At 38.5% G+C, this 21,446-nt stretch overlaps 1 protein-coding gene across 1 annotated transcript in view; it reads right to left on the bottom strand.

The window, feature by feature from the left end:
- The window catches only part of LOC100368585 (NACHT and WD repeat domain-containing protein 2-like), a 39,705-nt gene that overhangs the window by 2,560 nt on the left and 15,699 nt on the right, over window positions 1-21,446 (bottom strand). Inside the window, exons 11-17 of the mRNA XM_085497558.1 lie at window positions 20,848-21,146; window positions 20,114-20,261; window positions 18,031-18,193; window positions 15,483-16,109; window positions 3,417-3,591; window positions 2,505-2,936; window positions 166-439 (exon numbers count right to left, since the gene is read on the bottom strand). Coding sequence (XP_085353684.1) covers window positions 166-439; window positions 2,505-2,936; window positions 3,417-3,591; window positions 15,483-16,109; window positions 18,031-18,193; window positions 20,114-20,261; window positions 20,848-21,146 — 2,118 coding nt within the window. The remainder of the gene's footprint in view (window positions 1-165; window positions 440-2,504; window positions 2,937-3,416; window positions 3,592-15,482; window positions 16,110-18,030; window positions 18,194-20,113; window positions 20,262-20,847; window positions 21,147-21,446) is intronic.

Raw genomic sequence — 21,446 nt, 5'->3', positions numbered from 1 at the left:
TGTAGTTCCTTTGTTCACTACGTGCTAACCCACAAACGTCTTGAGAGGTATACTATTACCTGAAATTCTCATTATACAGGGCAGTGCTTCATTGGAAAGTGAACCACGATTTACAATATATTTATGCATATACATATACCATAGATATATGTGTATTATACATACCTGGACATTTGAGTTGGTTTTTGGTAATGGGTATTTTATGTCTTGTTGTGGCGTTAGTCGTATCTGCCGTCCACTGTCTTCGAATAGATATCTTCGGCAATTTTTGTTTTCTTCCATTTGTGTCATCGTCCAGGAATATCTCACACACGTGCACCACGTCCTTTGCCGCGCTCAGCAAGTATCTTGCATCGGTTGTCATGGAGATAGATGTTATATCGGCGTTGTAATATGGTAGGTATTCTGCCACCACCATCTGCTGTACCACGTCCCACAGCTGAAATGTGGTCAAGAACATTCTTGAAATTACAATACATGAAGCCTACTAAAAGTGTTTGAGGATATATTTAAAAGGTAGCACATTTTATAAGGCAATCACGTTTTTTTTTCTTCAAAATTACACCATTCTTTATGAATAGTATTGACGATTTCCGAGTTCTTGGTAAATAAGAATGTTTGAATGAATGGACGCGATATAGAGAAACGTACTTATTAACAGGCCTTTGGCAGATCTGTATCATTCCACACTGAATGTTCATACCCAATTACGTTGTCGAGTATTAATTCTCAATAATCTACATTTTCATTTTCTAATTAATTCGGTTATTTTTGTTTCATATTCACCTGTCAAATTAGTTTGAGATTATTTCTTACAGCTTACGAACCGAATGTCGCATCAACACAAACCGACATTACAGTGCATGCAAATTAGACAATACTGCTAGTTACGTAGTGACACAACTACTAGTATTTATTGGCCTTGTCACATATTCGTGTAAGTACTGCACTGAGAGAACAATACATAGTAGGCAAGTATCAATTCCACAAATCAAATAATAAAAAGACGGTGACTCTATCCTCCTCGTAAAATCCCTTCACATCGAATAACGGCATAATTTGTTATTTTAACTCAAAATATTTACGCCGGTTAACGCTACGAGGCTTCTGTGGAAATCATCACGGCAAACCAAGTAATATTTACATCATATTTTTCAATTTTACCGCCATATTGTTCCGAACACCAGAAGAGCAACATTGCCAGCTAAGTTTCTGTTTGTTATGTGCATCTCGAGATCGTTACATGATTTAGAACTGGTTAGTTCAAACCTCTTTTACGAGGGCTAAATGCGCGTGGTTACAAGCGCTTTGTTATGCATCATACACGCCAGAGACACACCTGCGACTGCTTTCTGACATTTCATACTGTGTCAGTGCATACGTTTTGTTTGGATATTAAACTCTGCCACATATAGCAATTTATACGATTGAATAAAAATAAATTGAAAGGCAATCGCATTGTGGTCTTCTATTTATATTCAACGTATCCGAGTCATCCACTACTTAGTATTCGTTTGACGTCTCCTGTTGAGGTTGGTTTGACACAACTTGTTCTCCCGTTAGCACCGCATAGCAAACCAGTCAGCAACTTAGCTGGCACTCATGTTGTTGTACGGAACAATGATGGCGGTGACAGTAATTTTTCACAAAATGTGATAGTAAGTCCTGGAACTATACATATTGATTTTAGACAGTATTGTGTGAAATGTGTCAAATAACGAGTTTTAAGCGATACTGTTGTGATTCAGGCAATGCACATAATCAATGTAGTTGCCATACTCGCGTGGTTTGATTTTTGAACTCCGAACAGTTCGCATCGCGCGAATGACTTATTTGCCGCACATGGCAGAATGGGTCGTTTGAAGGAACTCGAAAAAGGTAAATTGCGATTGACAGAATTAATGACATAACATTATTCATAACACATCTACATCACTAAACTTAAGGAATAAACAACATCGTATTCCCGCTATATTATGGTAATTATTCTCGGGAGCGAACATCCGGGCATTTTTACTCCTTGGCAATCACAGCCAATGAAAACAACGGTCAAAACTCTCAAAAAACTGTTTTTGGCTAGTAGTTGAGACTCTCCAGAAGAGTTTAACAATTTTAACCTTACATGTGAAACATATATAAATTTGGTTGTTCAGGATTGTTTCATAATTGCGATTTTGCTGTTTTCTCGACTGTTTTCACCAGCTCTTCGACCAGCGTTCCACAGCAGTTCGCGCAGTGCTAGTATAAATACACGGTTCAGTCTTGCGCGTCTTATCAACGTAGAACGTTCTGTGACGTAGCTCCAGCCCCGTACATTAAAATCAAACTACGCATGTCCCGAAATTGAAGAAGTGAATGTACTGCACATTTTTACCTATTACCCCCCAAACCACACACATTGACATATTCGATTGTGTGCGTATGTGGGTTGTATCGAGGGAAAATGTTGAGAAAATAAATAAAACGACACCCCCACACCACTGGTGTTGTTGTTTTGTAATCACCTGTATCGTTGGTCCTGATTTCCCTTCCGGGTCACAGACAGCCGCGAATGTGAACCCGCCATTTACTGCGAACATATTGGCAGTCTGTGAAACTGCCAACTCGTGAATGAACTCGCCCTCATCGGCATCCAAAAACAATAGTCTTTGTTCTTTACCAGTCTCGTCCAATCCAAAACAAGCCAGCGTCGAGCCATCTTCAGTGACCTTCAATTGACCTCCATCATCAGCCACCATCTTAGTAAACTCATACACTAACTTTCGTGTTTCCCCGTGGAAGATTCGGACAAATCCATTATTTGTATGGGTGACACGAGTATCCTTTCCTAATGCGCATATCGTGTTGTTATTGCTGCCGAATACTGCCGATAGCACGGCACCTTGGAAGAGCTCGGTGATTTCTGGAGAAAGTCTCCCAGAAGCAATGTCACATATCTAATAAGAGAAGATAATATACACTCACACTCATTCTAGTCGATAAAACGAAAATATATTTTTACAAATATATATATATATATATATATATATATATATATATATATATATATATATATATATATATATATATATATATATATATATATATATATATATATATATATATATATATATATATATATATATATATATATTGTTTTGTTATAAATATAGTAACATTTGACTTGTATTATTCGAACGCGTATGTATAGACGTGCTTTCACGGATTTGTTTTCGAATGAAAATAATCAATACGCCTTTATCCTTGACATAACTCAACTTTATCCTTGATTTACCGTGTTTCAGCTTGAAAACAACAAACATTCAGAAGCCTTGTCAGACATATATTACCTTCTGTCTAGTCACCGCCCAAGGGCAGTCGCGTGTTTATAGGCCAGAACGCCACACGTAGATATACCGACAACAACAAAAAAATACCTGAGCGCCAGTTCGTCCGACAGCGATGAGGCTGTCACCATTACTAGAGAAGGCACAGCTAGTGGGACGAGCGACCTGTAGTTTCAGAAAATGTTCGGCTTTCGTAACACGGTGGTTGAAAATCTTCAATAGATTCGATTGGCTGTGTACCATTGCCACCAGTTTTCCGTCGGGACTGTGAAAGGTCAAACCAGACACGAATTACACACAGACAGGGATGATAAGTGAAAATGAGAGTTACTTTAAATTGGTGACGTCATTGGGGAGTGTTACTAATTTATAGTAATACATGTACAAAAATGATAATCACTCAATTGAAGCTAATGTAGACATGGGTATACCCGAGCACGATGAAGTTAAAATAAAATGGATCACATTTCAGTATTTGCCGAGAGCAGTATAACGACTTCTATACACAAGTCTGGTTTTATAACGGAGATCACTAGTGTAAAGGATTTACTAGCCAGGATTTAGATGAATTCGAAAAAAAACGGATTAGGATCAGTTTTCTGTTCATGCTTCGCTCGTAATGTCGCTATAATATTAAAAATTCTTCATTCTTGTCTTGGGCTTTCTTGGGAATAGAGAAATGAGAAAGGGAAACTAGGAATAATAATGCATACTAATTTTTACTAAGGTGAGTGGTGGTCATCAAGTACCATGCGTTCCAATTGTGTGTAAGCAAACAATGTACATACGTTGTATACGTAGTGTGGGACCCACACCGAACACAGCGCGTCCCGATATTCATCGTTTTTTGATGTTCAGGTATCACACAGTAAATTAAGTTGATTTACAACAATGACCAGAAAAAATAATAATTTTGACATTAATCACAGAAAGAACAGCGTCTGTTTTACACCATACTAATTTAAAGTGTTTGACTATAATTTCAAGTTCAAGAACAATATAACGACCGTATGATCACACCAAGGCATTGCAGGACACACCCAACAAAGTCGATTCACAAATCAATGTATAAATATAACGACCCTATGATCACACCATGGCATTGCAGGACACATCCAACAAAGTCGATTCACAAATCAATGTATAAATATAACGACCCTATGATCACACCATGGCATTGCAGGACACACCCAACAAAGTCGATTCACAAATCAATGTATAAATATAACGACCCTATGATCACACCATGGCATTGCAGGACACACCCAACAAAGTCGATTCACAAATCAATGTATAAATATAACGACCCTATGATCACACCATGGCATTGCAGGACACACCCAACAAAGTCGATTCACAAATCAATGTATAAATATAACGACCCTATGATCACACCATGGCATTGCAGGACACATCCAACAAAGTCGATTCACAAATCAATGTATAAATATAACGACCCTATGATCACACCATGGCATTGCAGGACACACCCAACAAAGTCGATTCATAAATCAATGTATAAATATAACGACCCTGATCACACCATGGCATTGCAGGACACATCCAACAAAGTCGATTCACAAATCAATGTATAAATATAACGACCCTATGATCACACCATGGCATTGCAGGACACATCCAACAAAGTCGATTCACAAATCAATGTACAGTCAAACCTGTCTATAAAGGACAGTCAGTGGACTGAGCCAAACTGTCCTTTATAGACAGGTGGTCTTTATATGGAGGTGGCCTAATTTATTCATGTAATCATGAATATTAATTAGGGTGGGAATTTTAAGGGAGATCATCAGCAAAACAAACCTACAATGAATTGGTCTTTTTAATAAGTCACTCATTTTCATCTGGATAATTACACAGCTTTACTTTTTTACTACAAATTATATCATGTAAATTCACTGAAACCAAGTGATTCTGCCCATGGATTCATTGGTGTATTTAATGCATAAGAACGATTGTCAACGATCGGCCGCATTGGTGTTTCAGCTCGGACTTTCACATTCTCGCCATGCAGTCTTATTCCCCAGCCCATCACAGGCGGTAATCAGTCCCATCGTTAGTATTGTCGATTGTACACTGTGACAAAATGCACAGGCAAAGTTGCCGTGTTTGAAAAAACAAACAAGCATTAAAAATGAAGAAGCATTGGTAATAAACAAAATTTACCAAACTCGTAACGATTGCTCCAACTCTCGGCGTTGAATCAGAAAGTCAAACGAACCGGAAATGAAACACGATGATCGTACACGCAATTTTACAGTTATTTGTTGCAAGCATCGACGCATCAAAACTGCCCAAACGAAATGATTTTTTCTCGAATTATTGATATTACCGTTTATAAAAAAAGAGGATCAAAATAGAAATCATTTTTCGTTGAGAATAACCCCGAGATGACCCCTCAGTTTTGCCCATGCGCTAGCTTCATTAGCATAATTTATAACGATCAACAACAAACAACATGGCGGCCAAAATAGGTCGGATTTTGCAATCCCGCGATGAGAACGAAATAGCGAATGTTTTATTATTTTGTTCGGGTATTTCATGTCGACAGGGTAAATAAAACATCTCTCATTTAATTAAACTGGTTCATTTTTCTTGTTTTCGGGACGGGAGGAATGTGCTCTTCATGTGCGAGACAGTCCACAGAAGTGCCGCTGGCCGGCTGGGGATCGATAGTATACCGGGGTAGTACCGATCGGAAACAAGCTAGTTTTTCATTTCCAACTTTGAATGAAACTGTTTTAATTTGTTGTTAAAATCTTTCCAGTCTCCAGACGTTACATTCAGATGATATTCAACTGTTTTTTTGTTTTTTTTTTTACTTTTTCGCAACTTCACAATCCAAGTTGCGATTGTCACCCCTGTCTACAGATTGTGTACTCGGTAATCTGAACGTAACATATGGCCACTTTCCTGTTAGCGATTCGCAAGTAGCTATTGTCTTTTTGCTGAGACCGTCTGATGGACATGTTGGTGGTCGTTATACAAAGGTTAAAGTGTGAATAGGTCTACAATAGGGTGGTCGCTGGTCGCGTTGGACAGGTGGTCGCTATAGCCAGTGTCTTTAACGTGTAAATTGTGAAGGGACTGTACTGAGGTGGTCGCTATGAGCAGGTGTCCGCTCTGCACAGGTGGTCGTTAACACACGTTTGACTGTATAAATATAACGACCCTATGATCACACCATGGCATTGCAGGACAGATCCAACAAAGTCGATTCACAAATCAATGTATAAATATAACGACCCTATGATCACACCATGGCATTGCAGGACACATCCAACAAAGTCGATTCACAAATCAATGTATAAATATAACGACCCTATGATCACACCATGGCATTGCAGGACACACCCAACAAAGTCGATTCACAAATCAATGTATAAATATAACGACCCTATGATCACACCATGGCATTGCAGGACACACCCAACAAAGTCTATTCACAAATCAATGTATAAATATAATGACCCTATGATCACACCATGGCATTGCAGGACACACCCAACAAAGTCGATTCACAAATCAATGTATAACGACCCTATGATCACACCATGGCATTGCAGGACACATCCAACAAAGTCGATTCACAAATCAATGTACAAATATAACGACCCTATGATCACACCATGGCATTGCAGGACACATCCAACAAAGTCGATTCACAAATCAATGTATAAATATAACGACCCTATGATCACACCATGGCATTGCAGGACACATCCAACAAAGTCGATTCACAAATCAATGTATAAATATAACGACCCTATGATCACACCATGGCATTGCAGGACACACCCAACAAAGTCGATTCACAAATCAATGTATAAATATAACGACCCTATGATCACACCATGGCATTGCAGGACACATCCAACAAAGTCGATTCACAAATCAATGTATAAATATAACGACCCTATGATCACACCATGGCATTGCAGGACACACCCAACAAAGTCGATTCACAAATCAATGTATAAATATAACGACCCTATGATCACACCATGGCATTGCAGGACACACCCAACAAAGTCGATTCACAAATCAATGTATAAATATAACGACCCTATGATCACACCATGGCATTGCAGGACACATCCAACAAAGTCGATTCACAAATCAATGTATAAATATAACGACCCTATGATCACACCATGGCATTGCAGGACACACCCAACAAAGTCGATTCATAAATCAATGTATAAATATAACGACCCTGATCACACCATGGCATTGCAGGACACATCCAACAAAGTCGATTCACAAATCAATGTATAAATATAACGACCCTATGATCACACCATGGCATTGCAGGACACATCCAACAAAGTTGATTCACAAATCAATGTATAAATATAACGACCCTATGATCACACCATGGCATTGCAGGACAGATCCAACAAAGTCGATTCACAATTCAATGTATAAATATAACGACCCTATGATCACACCATGGCATTGCAGGACACATCCAACAAAGTCGATTCACAAATCAATGTATAAATATAACGACCCTATGATCACACCATGGCATTGCAGGACACATCCAACAAAGTCGATTCACAAATCAATGTATAAATATAACGACCCTATGATCACACCATGGCATTGCAGGACACATCCAACAAAGTCGATTCACAAATCAATGTATAAATATAACGACCCTATGATCACACCATGGCATTGCAGGACACATCCAACAAAGTTGATTCACAAATCAATGTATAAATATAACGACCCTATGATCACACCATGGCATTGCAGGACAGATCCAACAAAGTCGATTCACAAATCAATGTATAAATATAACGACCCTATGATCACACCATGGCATTGCAGGACACATCCAACAAAGTCGATTCACAAATCAATGTATAAATATAACGACCCTATGATCACACCATGGCATTGCAGGACACATCCAACAAAGTCGATTCACAAATCAATGTATAAATATAACGACCCTATGATCACACCATGGCATTGCAGGACACATCCAACAAAGTCGATTCACAAATCAATGTATAAATATAACGACCCTATGATCACACCATGGCATTGCAGGACACACCCAACAAAGTCGATTCACAAATCAATGTATAAATATAACGACCCTATGATCACACCATGGCATTGCAGGACACACCCAACAAAGTCGATTCATAAATCAATGTATAAATATAACGACCCTGATCACACCATGGCATTGCAGGACACATCCAACAAAGTCGATTCACAAATCAATGTATAAATATAACGACCCTATGATCACACCATGGCATTGCAGGACACATCCAACAAAGTCGATTCACAAATCAATGTATAAATATAACGACCCTATGATCACACCATGGCATTGCAGGACACATCCAACAAAGTCGATTCACAAATCAATGTATAAATATAACGACCCTATGATCACACCATGGCATTGCAGGACACACCCAACAAAGTCGATTCACAAATCAATGTATAAATATAACGACCCTATGATCACACCATGGCATTGCAGGACACACCCAACAAAGTCTATTCACAAATCAATGTATAAATATAATGACCCTATGATCACACCATGGCATTGCAGGACACACCCAACAAAGTCGATTCACAAATCAATGTATAAATATAACGACCCTATGATCACACCATGGCATTGCAGGACACATCCAACAAAGTCGATTCACAAATCAATGTATAAATATAACGACCCTATGATCACACCATGGCATTGCAGGACACACCCAACAAAGTCGATTCACAAATCAATGTATAAATATAACGACCCTATGATCACACCATGGCATTGCAGGACACATCCAACAAAGTCGATTCACAAATCAATGTATAAATATAACGACCCTATGATCACACCATGGCATTGCAGGACACATCCAACAAAGTCGATTCACAAATCAATGTATAAATATAACGACCCTATGATCACACCATGGCATTGCAGGACACACCCTACAAAGTCGATTCACAAATCAATGTATAAATATAACGACCCTATGATCACACCATGGCATTGCAGGACACATCCAACAAAGTCGATTCACAAATCAATGTATAAATATAACGACCCTATGATCACACCATGGCATTGCAGGACACACCCAACAAAGTCGATTCACAAATCAATGTATAAATATAACGACCCTATGATCACACCATGGCATTGCAGGACACACCCAACAAAGTCGATTCACAAATCAATGTATAAATATAACGACCCTATGATCACACCATGGCATTGCAGGACACACCCAACAAAGTCGATTCACAAATCAATGTATAAATATAACGACCCTATGATCACACCATGGCATTGCAGGACACATCCAACAAAGTCGATTCACAAATCAATGTATAAATATAACGACCCTATGATCACACCATGGCATTGCAGGACACACCCAACAAAGTCGATTCATAAATCAATGTATAAATATAACGACCCTGATCACACCATGGCATTGCAGGACACATCCAACAAAGTCGATTCACAAATCAATGTATAAATATAACGACCCTATGATCACACCATGGCATTGCAGGACACATCCAACAAAGTCGATTCACAAATCAATGTATAAATATAACGACCCTATGATCACACCATGGCATTGCAGGACACATCCAACAAAGTCGATTCACAAATCAATGTATAAATATAACGACCCTATGATCACACCATGGCATTGCAGGACACATCCAACAAAGTCGATTCACAAATCAATGTATAAATATAACGACCCTATGATCACACCATGGCATTGCAGGACACACCCAACAAAGTCGATTCACAAATCAATGTATAAATATAACGACCCTATGATCACACCATGGCATTGCAGGACACACCCAACAAAGTCTATTCACAAATCAATGTATAAATATAATGACCCTATGATCACACCATGGCATTGCAGGACACACCCAACAAAGTCGATTCACAAATCAATGTATAAATATAACGACCCTATGATCACACCATGGCATTGCAGGACACATCCAACAAAGTCGATTCACAAATCAATGTATAAATATAACGACCCTATGATCACACCATGGCATTGCAGGACACACCCATAAAAGTCGATTCACAAATCAATGTATAAATATAACGACCCTATGATCACACCATGGCATTGCAGGACACATCCAACAAAGTCGATTCACAAATCAATGTATAAATATAACGACCCTATGATCACACCATGGCATTGCAGGACACATCCAACAAAGTCGATTCACAAATCAATGTATAAATATAACGACCCTATGATCACACCATGGCATTGCAGGACACACCCAACAAAGTCGATTCACAAATCAATGTATAAATATAACGACCCTATGATCACACCATGGCATTGCAGGACACATCCAACAAAGTCGATTCACAAATCAATGTATAAATATAACGACCCTATGATCACACCATGGCATTGCAGGACACACCCAACAAAGTCGATTCACAAATCAATGTATAAATATAACGACCCTATGATCACACCATGGCATTGCAGGACACACCCAACAAAGTCGATTCACAAATCAATGTATAAATATAACGACCCTATGATCACACCATGGCATTGCAGGACACATCCAACAAAGTCGATTCACAAATCAATGTATAAATATAACGACCCTATGATCACACCATGGCATTGCAGGACACACCCAACAAAGTCGATTCACAAATCAATGTATAAATATAACGACCCTATGATCACACCATGGCATTGCAGGTCACATCCAACAAAGTCGATTCACAAATCAATGTATAAATATAACGACCCTATGATCACACCATGGCATTGCAGGACACATCCAACAAAGTCGATTCACAAATCAATGTATAAATATAACGACCCTATGATCACACCATGGCATTGCAGGACACACGCAACAAAGTCGATTCACAAATCAATGTATAAATATAACGTCCCTATGATCACACCATGGCATTGCAGGACACATCCAACAAAGTCGATTCACAAATCAATGTATAAATATAACGACCCTATGATCACACCATGGCATTGCAGGACACACCCAACAAAGTCGATTCACAAATCAATGTATAAATATAACGACCCTATGATCACACCATGGCATTGCAGGACACACCCAACAAAGTCGATTCACAAATCAATGTATAAATATAACGACCCTATGATCACACCATGGCATTGCAGGACACATCCAACAAAGTCGATTCACAAATCAATGTATAAATATAACGACCCTATGATCACACCATGGCATTGCAGGACACATCCAACAAAGTCGATTCACAAATCAATGTATAAATATAACGACCCTATGATCACACCATGGCATTGCAGGACACATCCAACAAAGTCGATTCACAAATCAATGTATAAATATAACGACCCTATGATCACACCATGGCATTGCAGGACACACCCAACAAAGTCGATTCACAAATCAATGTATAAATATAACGTCCCTATGATCACACCATGGCATTGCAGGACACATCCAACAAAATCGATTCACAAATCAATGTATAAATATAACGACCCTATGATCACACCATGGCATTGCAGGACACACCCAACAAAGTCGATTCACAAATCAATGTATAAATATAACGACCCTATGATCACACCATGGCATTGCAGGACACATCCAACAAAGTCGATTCACAAATCAATGTATAAATATAACGACCCTATGATCACACCATGGCATTGCAGGACACACCCAACAAAGTCGATTCACAAATCAATGTATAAATATAACGACCCTATGATCACACCATGGCATTGCAGGACACATCCAACAAAGTCGATTCACAAATCAATGTATAAATATAACGACCCTATGATCACACCATGGCATTGCAGGACACATCCAACAAAGTCGATTCACAAATCAATGTATAAATATAACGACCCTATGATCACACCATGGCATTGCAGGACACACCCAACAAAGTCGATTCACAAATCAATGTATAAATATAACGACCCTATGATCACACCATGGCATTGCAGGACACACCCAACAAAGTCGATTCACAAATCAATGTATAAATATAACGACCCTATGATCACACCATGGCATTGCAGGACACACCCAACAAAGTCGATTCACAAATCAATGTATAAATATAACGACCCTATGATCACACCATGGCATTGCAGGACACATCCAACAAAGTCGATTCACAAATCAATGTATAAATATAACGACCCTATGATCACACCATGGCATTGCAGGACACATCCAACAAAGTCGATTCACAAATCAATGTATAAATATAACGACCCTATGATCACACCATGGCATTGCAGGACACACCCAACAAAGTCGATTCACAAATCAATATATAAATATAACGACCCTATGATCACACCATGGCATTGCAGGACACATCCAACAAAGTCGATTCACAAATCAATGTATAAATATAACGACCCTATGATCACACCATGGCATTGCAGGACACATCCAACAAAGTCGATTCACAAATCAATGTATAAATATAACGACCCTATGATCACACCATGGCATTGCAGGACACACCCAACAAAGTCGATTCACAAATCAATGTATAAATATAACGTCCCTATGATCACACCATGCATTGCAGGACACATCCAACAAAATCGATTCACAAATCAATGTATAAATATAACGACCCTATGATCACACCATGGCATTGCAGGACACACCCAACAAAGTCGATTCACAAATCAATGTATAAATATAACGACCCTATGATCACACCATGGCATTGCAGGACACATCCAACAAAGTCGATTCACAAATCAATGTATAAATATAACGACCCTATGATCACACCATGGCATTGCAGGACACACCCAACAAAGTCGATTCACAAATCAATGTATAAATATAACGACCCTATGATCACACCATGGCATTGCAGGACACACCCAACAAAGTCGATTCACAAATCAATGTATAAATATAACGACCCTATGATCACACCATGGCATTGCAGGACACATCCAACAAAGTCGATTCACAAATCAATGTATAAATATAACGACCCTATGATCACACCATGGCATTGCAGGACACACCCAACAAAGTCGATTCACAAATCAATGTATAAATATAACGACCCTATGATCACACCATGGCATTGCAGGACACATCCAACAAAGTCGATTCACAAATCAATGTATAAATATAACGACCCTATGATCACACCATGGCATTGCAGGACACATCCAACAAAGTCGATTCACAAATCAATGTATAAATATAACGACCCTATGATCACACCATGGCATTGCAGGACACATCCAACAAAGTCGATTCACAAATCAATGTATAAATATAACGACCCTATGATCACACCATGGCATTGCAGGACACACCCAACAAAGTCGATTCACAAATCAATGTATAAATATAACGACCCTATGATCACACCATGGCATTGCAGGTCACACCCAACAAAGTCGATTCACAAATCAATGTATAAATATAACGACCCTATGATCACACCATGGCATTGCAGGACACATCCAACAAAGTCGATTCACAAATCAATGTATAAATATAACGACCCTATGATCACACCATGGCATTGCAGGACACATCCAACAAAGTCGATTCACAAATCAATGTATAAATATAACGACCCTATGATCACACCATGGCATTGCAGGACACACCCAACAAAGTCGATTCACAAATCAATGTATAAATATAACGACCCTATGATCACACCATGGCATTGCAGGACACATCCAACAAAGTCGATTCACAAATCAATGTATAAATCAAGACCATCCGCAAGAAAATGCAGTTTTTACACTTACAAAAAAACATTTTGTAATTATTATTATTAAATGAACTCGATTGACTTACTGAATCAGATATTAACCATATATCATAAACTACCCCAAATACAACTATGTTTCATACTGTTACATCCGGGTATGATTAGCATTGAGTACATGTAATCGAGATAATTCGAGGAAACGAATTAATTCCACAAATATTACAACCTTCCCTGTAATTTCATGCAAATGAGTATCCGATTTATCGAGCTGATTGAGTTATACAACTGTAGCTTTCGTTCAGTTGCCATGGCAATGGGATAGCACTTGGAATCGACAACGGTGTTCAATATCGTTTAATACGATTTTATTACATTTCCACATTGAGTGGTGTAATTAACTCTCTCCATGTGAGGGCATTTCTATTGGAGAGCTGTATAAGTGTCACTAGTAGATGAGATTACTTTTATGAGCTCGTGTCTGAATTGCAGCATTGTCGAATGAAATCGCTAAAAAGCGTTGTTTAAATCATGAAATTCGTTAATAAGGGTACCACCAACGGCTCTTATACGTGAAAAACCATTCTTCTGAGAAGATGTATGCAAAATTGTTCGAAGCGGACTAGAAATACCACCAGAAGTATTATTTTTATATTACACCAGTTCTCATCCCGCGTGTAACTAACGAGGTTATGAAACAATGTAGTCAACAAACTCAATTTAATGTTCACTTGAGAACCGCCATTTCGTGTTTTAAACAAATCGTTAAGTCTTGTGAACCGAAACTCGGCACGTCCTGAACGCCCGGCGCGTACCGAAATCATCCCCGGTCGTGAATTTAAGAGAACATATATTGATTCATACTGGTATGACATGGCGATGGAGGAACGTACAGCTAGATATGGCTGGATGCTGTGGTACTGAATGAAACTGAATGCAGAGCGGTACGTTGATAGTCGACGACGCAACGTGAACGTGAAGTTGAGGGATTGACAATTTCGGCAAGTGCCGAGATCTCGTAACCTGAAGTAGCTAATGCGTCTTAATTGTATTTCAACACTAATCCACTAGGCCCTAATACGATAATCTTTGTACTCAGGATGTCGGCAATTTAATATTCTAGCCACTAGCCGGTTTGCCACTCTTCCAATAAATATTGATATTTGTAACTTAGTTGAACCATTGAAAGTCCATACGTCACAGTATCATAATTTGCATTATTGTCACCGTCAGGAAGCACTTCGAAAAACATCTGGATAACTAGTGATATAATACATATTGAATGGAATTCTTTATCATCACCAACTTGACTTTTGCATCCAAGCAACCCCTTTAATTACCTGAATGTTATGTGTGTGACCGGATCTGACGTCACAGGTGACGTTTCCTCGACAGCGGCATTCCAGAGGTGAGCCATTCCTCGATCTGCAAGGACACACACGAACGGTCCATGTGAACTGGAAACAAAGCCTTTGACTGATCCACCAGCTGGGATTGAAGTTGTTGCTAACAATTCCACACTGTTCACGTTCCACATTTTGACAACACCTTTATCACAACAGGAAAACAGAATAGCGGGTAACTTATGATGGTAGTGCGCCGCCACGAGTTTGGACTTGGCACTATGATGGAGAGTTACCAGAACTGGAAGACAATTTCGAGATCTAGTCGTGTCATAGATTTTCACGATTCCCCTGGTAAATGTAACAGCTAAACAATCCGATTTGCTGTTGAAGGACAGACTGTTGAAACATTTCGAATGACGGGCATTGTTGGTTTGTTCCTCCATGCTGTCACAGTTGACACCACAAAGACACTCGCCGTTTCGCAAATCCCAAATACGTAAGACGCCATGGTCACAAACGGAGGCAAGGAGATCCGAATCCGGGCTTGTTGCTAGGAAGGTAATGTTGCCATAATGTGGATAACACCCTTCTTCAGCTTCGTTGCTGTACAGATGGTTCCCTCTACAATAAAACATAAATAAAACTATAACATTAAAAATATTATATCATTTAAAAAAGAATTCGAGAAAAGAGAGAGGCCTTTGTCTATTTTGGCATTTCGATTTCGTCATGGCAAGTGAATAATAAAATATTTAACACTCGCCCACGGACCCACTCACTAATTCACTCAATCACTCACTCGCACCAAAATAAATTGTAACATCTACCACAGTAGGTTAAAAGCTCAGTCACAATCCTGTGCTTAGGTAAATGTGTCTTTATGCCCTAATTCAGAGATCACACACGTGTCTTTAGAAGGACATATCTGTAATGATAGCGGAGAAGCAAGCCTCTAGCCACATAACTGTGATAGGGATAGATAACGTACTTAAATTTGTACAAGTAAATTGTAGATTTAGACATCCTGTCGTTTGGTGGAAGTGACAATGACCAGAGTGTTGTTACTATCACGGGGGAATTCTCTCTTCTGGGTTCTCCACACGTGCCAGGGGTAAATCTCGTCTTGTCTCTCTATCGCGTCCCCTTGAGGTACGGGATCGGGAAAGTCACTTAAACTTTACAGTCAAATAGGACACACGCAACGAAATACGTTTCACTCTCGTCTTTAGTCGGTCAGTCGAGCACTCTATAAGACACAGCGCCCTGAGGAAAAGTCCCCACGACTATCGCAAGGTTGACCCAAGACTCTCCCAAAACTGCGTCTGTCGTGGTGTACTCGCCAAGACCAACTAAAACAACTTTATTCACTTTCAAAACCTTAACCAATTACAAAGCAGTAAAAAGACTCTAGGGCGTAATCTTCACACATACAGCCAATCACACTAAGTACTGAACACGTCATATCTTTTGATTAATCGTTCACTATATTAGCAGCAACTGCGAATACCAACTGTCATCAAAAATAGTAGTCCGAATAGCGACGGTAATATCGTAATTAGTTCCAAATCACTGAACCAAGTTCCGTCCAGAACCTCACATGGGCCTAAACGATTCAACCATTCGCTAGTAATCAACTAAATAAGTCGATCAACAGATACGTGCAAACAATTTCATCATATTACTCTCGGGTTAGCCCGTACACAGACAGTCTGTAAAATATTTCTTTCTACTTCTGTCCTGCCGCCGTCAAAAATCTACCTGATATATAATCTAAGATGTGAAATATACTGAAATTATTTATAGCTTTATTGGGATATGGGAATGGGAATATCTGATCTACGCGAACGCGAACCACGAGGATGATACTACGGTATCCATTAATGTTGCCATGGCAATTATAACCGAGGTACATCATATTGCATCAGACCAATTCGAGATCCATAGTGCGAATACTGCGTCAGATGCCTACAAACCACATATAACGAGAACTGGCGTTTGTGGACGTCAAATATATTGCGACAAATTGAGTTGACTTGCATGTCTGGAAACTACCTCAACGTTGATTACGTGCTTGACAGCGTCCTACAACTTGCATATAAAACGAGTCCATTTTAAATAAAACCTAAATATGTCAATATGACATACAACTTCCTCTGATGTCAGTATTAAACACTACGACACATCGGCTTATTATCACGTGTGAGCTTTACTGAGTGCGATGCTATTCAAGAAACAACAAAAAGTCAATAAAGGAGAAACGCCGATTCATCAAGTTATCCGTAACAGTAATGTTAGTCAGCTAGTTTCCGACTTATTTAATCAGAAGCAACCCCGTAATGCAAATTGAGTAAGTATAGTTAGCTTACAAGGGTTAGTTGTGAAAAACGAAAATCGAAAACATCACGCAGACACAATTCTATACAATCCTTTCATAGCAATCTTCTCACCGACACGGAGTCCCATTTAAAATTTGATTACACTCATGATACAATTACCAATATAAATGGATTAATAGAGAATCACAGACAGCAGTGTATATTACCTATCTGAATTCATGTCCCAAATACATAGGGCCCTGCAACCTGTACGTTTCTGACTGTTATATGCAGCAATAACCAATCGATCATCGCCGCTGAACACCACGTGATCAATGCACGCGCCCTGTACTACTGTGGAATCATCCTTCAGTTCTTTCACGGTTCTTCCTGAAATGCGATTAATGATAGATGATTACTTTTTGAAATACGTTAAAATATCCAAAAATTAAGTATTTGTATAATATATATGATGTCCAACTACGTCATTAAATCCGCCATATTGACAATTATGTTATTGTAGCTAGTCTTCTTACAATCACTGAAATCATCTTCCGAATATCGATAACATCATGAATCAGACCCCGGCACACCACTGGTATACCGATCATATATGGGAGTATTCATTTAGCGCATCACGATAGACTAGGGACTCGTTGTTCGTCCAGAAATGAGTGTGTATCATTTGTTTGTAACTAAACTCAATAATGAGTCAATTTCACACAATTTCGTAAGGTTTATTAAGACTTGTGTTCTAGTCAAAGAAAAGTGTACATTGCGGAATATGTGTAAACATCCGTGGCTCAGATACATTCAACGACGAGAACAGTTTGATACGCAGTACTAACGCCACGTATAAGGTAAAAAGGTAATTACTGCTAGCACTAGTGAATATGATATATTGAGAATGGTAGTAGGTTGTCACAGTCCATTGTAATTATTCAAATAACCAATCCTTTTGGACAATTGTGTCAATGTAAGTATAATTTACACACAGCTCATTCGCACCTTCAAGTTACTTCAGTTAGTTTTCACAACCTAATTAATCTAAACGAAATGCTCCACTGATTATTTTTTAGACCTAGTTTGAACTGTAATATAATTGTAGTTTCCTCATTGCTTTAGTTTATACAATAGTTGGAAAGAACGCATGAATGGTCATCACATTTTGGCGCAGATCGTTGAATTATAAAATTAAATTGTTTCCGTCTAGCAGGGAAGTTATATTACCGTTCGCCATTGTGTTTCGCTTCATTCTAAATACGTTGACCGATTTACGAAGATTATTTAAAGATATTATCTTATAAAAAGATCATAAGCGATGACTAACTTTATTAACTACCAATGTATGTTCCAATCTTTTCTGCCCAAAATTATCATCGAAGCATTCATTGGTAAACTAGAAAATCATTAAAGCCTGAGTTAAAACAGGCTCTATTGTTTTCTTCTCGGCGAAGTAAGGTGAATTACTCCATTCGTCGTGGAGGTATACATGAGCACGTATAAAGATGATTACGCCCTCGTTCACATACTTACTAATATCTTACCGAGACAATTTACTATTCAAAAAAAAAAAAGAAAAAAGAAAATACCGACATATACACAGAATTATGTGACAATCAATAACTAGGATTGTAATTTGACACAGTTTACTCGCAAAATCCTGACAAGCTGCAAGTCTTTGATCACCGCCGTATTGTATCCAAATCTTAACAATCAATTGTATATGGGATTTATTTCCGCACATTTCATTGAACCATTCAGTACTCATTGTGTGTTGATAATTATATAGCCATATGCATCATTATTTAAAACCGCACTCTGAGATAATTTACAAAGCTGTATTGATATAACATTCATTTTTCAATAGTACATGAATCAAAATACATGATTTGATAGTACGTATAGCCATATGCCGCATATGATTCACCATTTAATTTTTTGCGAATTGAGGGAAATAGAAATCAACTTAAATTCGTCAATAGTTTTCCGGGTATCCGAATATTAATGATCATTTCGATTTCACACATTTTCATCACGTCATTAAATATCACACATAATATTTCCCATATCTCAACGAAGCTATAAATAATTTCAGTTTATATGTTCATGCATTAAACATTACACATAATAATTCTTATATGTCGACAAAACTATGATTAATTTCAGAATATATATACACGCATTAAATATTACACATAATAATTCCCATATCCCAATAAAGCTATAAATAATTTCAGTATATTTCACATCTTAGATTATATAAATGCTCGATGCCAGGCTCAGTGTACGTACTTGAAGTCTACTTACCCCTTTTGGTGTCCAGTATTTTCAGCGCAGAACTAGACATTCCTATGGCTATACGTGTACCGTCTTTTGAGAAACAAAACGATTTGATGGTGTCCCCTTCCACGCTATAGTAGCTGAAGTAAGAGTTACCACTGCTTGTGCTTGTACACTGAAAGGTAAAACGTATTCGTCATCGTACTAAGTGTGTGGTTTCTGGACAATGCGAATATTACAAACCTATTCGCATCAAAATATGTCATCAAGATGGTTATTAGTTATGTATTGACGTCAAATGGGCTCCCTTTTTAACATGAGTGTTCAAAGTACGGTTTCTTGTCATTCTAAAGGGACTTACAATTTCAAATTATCAAGAAATCAAGTTATCGCTGAAAGTAATAAAGCATTTTCCAATCCTAATAAACGTTGCAAAATAACCAGTTCAGGTGGGAAAATTGCTCATATTTTACATAATCAATGTCAATCTATAAATGAATAAATATTTCTCGCAAATCTTTGTGAAATCTTCGGGCTATTACAAGATATTATAATAAGTCTTCGGTTTCGGACAATAACAGCCACTTGGGAACGATAACTGTTGATATCGGCATCAAGCGAGGGCACTAACCGTTTAATATAATAGACTTCATGCGTATAGGAAATGGATGCACGCAGAGACACCACGCATATTACAGACACCGTGGCTATTAAGACCAGGCGTGACAATGCCACTGGACACATTGTCAATACATTCTCACCTTTAATACAGATTTCCCCTTCTCTTGGCATATATACCCCAGCTTCATACCGCACGGTGACAGGCATATTTTAGTCGCTAGGGCACATTTCATATTCAGGTGCATTGCTCGTATTTGAGACTTTTCTGAATTATGTACTGTTTCTTTGTTGATCAATTGCAACCACGGCAAAGGTCTCGTCTTCGAATTCGCTTTCTTCTCGGCTGTCTTCTTCGCCCATCGGCAGGGCGCAGACAGTGATGGATAGTTTGCAGCTTGTTGGGTGAGGAGTGTGGGTTCTCTTCGCAAAATGTGTCCATCTGTTTGTACAAAATGAATTATGCACACACAAGTATCCCGTCAATAATTGCTGTAAACCGTTTGCTGTAAACCAATTTTCGCGACTCAATGCTGTTCATTGCATACGTGGGGACGAAACATCGTGAAAAGTCACTATAACTATGTCTCAAAGTTTCAAATTTTACTACTAAAATGCAGTTTTCCCAAACTAGCAAAAATCGAGATATTTTTCTTATGGAAATAAAGCGGTAAGTTACTGTCTATATACGCCTATAACCCAGTAATTGCCTCTATATGCAAACGACCGCCGAAATCTCATT

The sequence above is a fragment of the Saccoglossus kowalevskii genome, chromosome 3 (genome assembly GCF_978046115.1).
Source record: "Saccoglossus kowalevskii chromosome 3, keSacKowa6.1, whole genome shotgun sequence".
Lineage (NCBI taxonomy): Eukaryota > Metazoa > Hemichordata > Enteropneusta > Harrimaniidae > Saccoglossus > Saccoglossus kowalevskii.
This window is presented reverse-complemented; position numbering and strand designations above follow the sequence as displayed.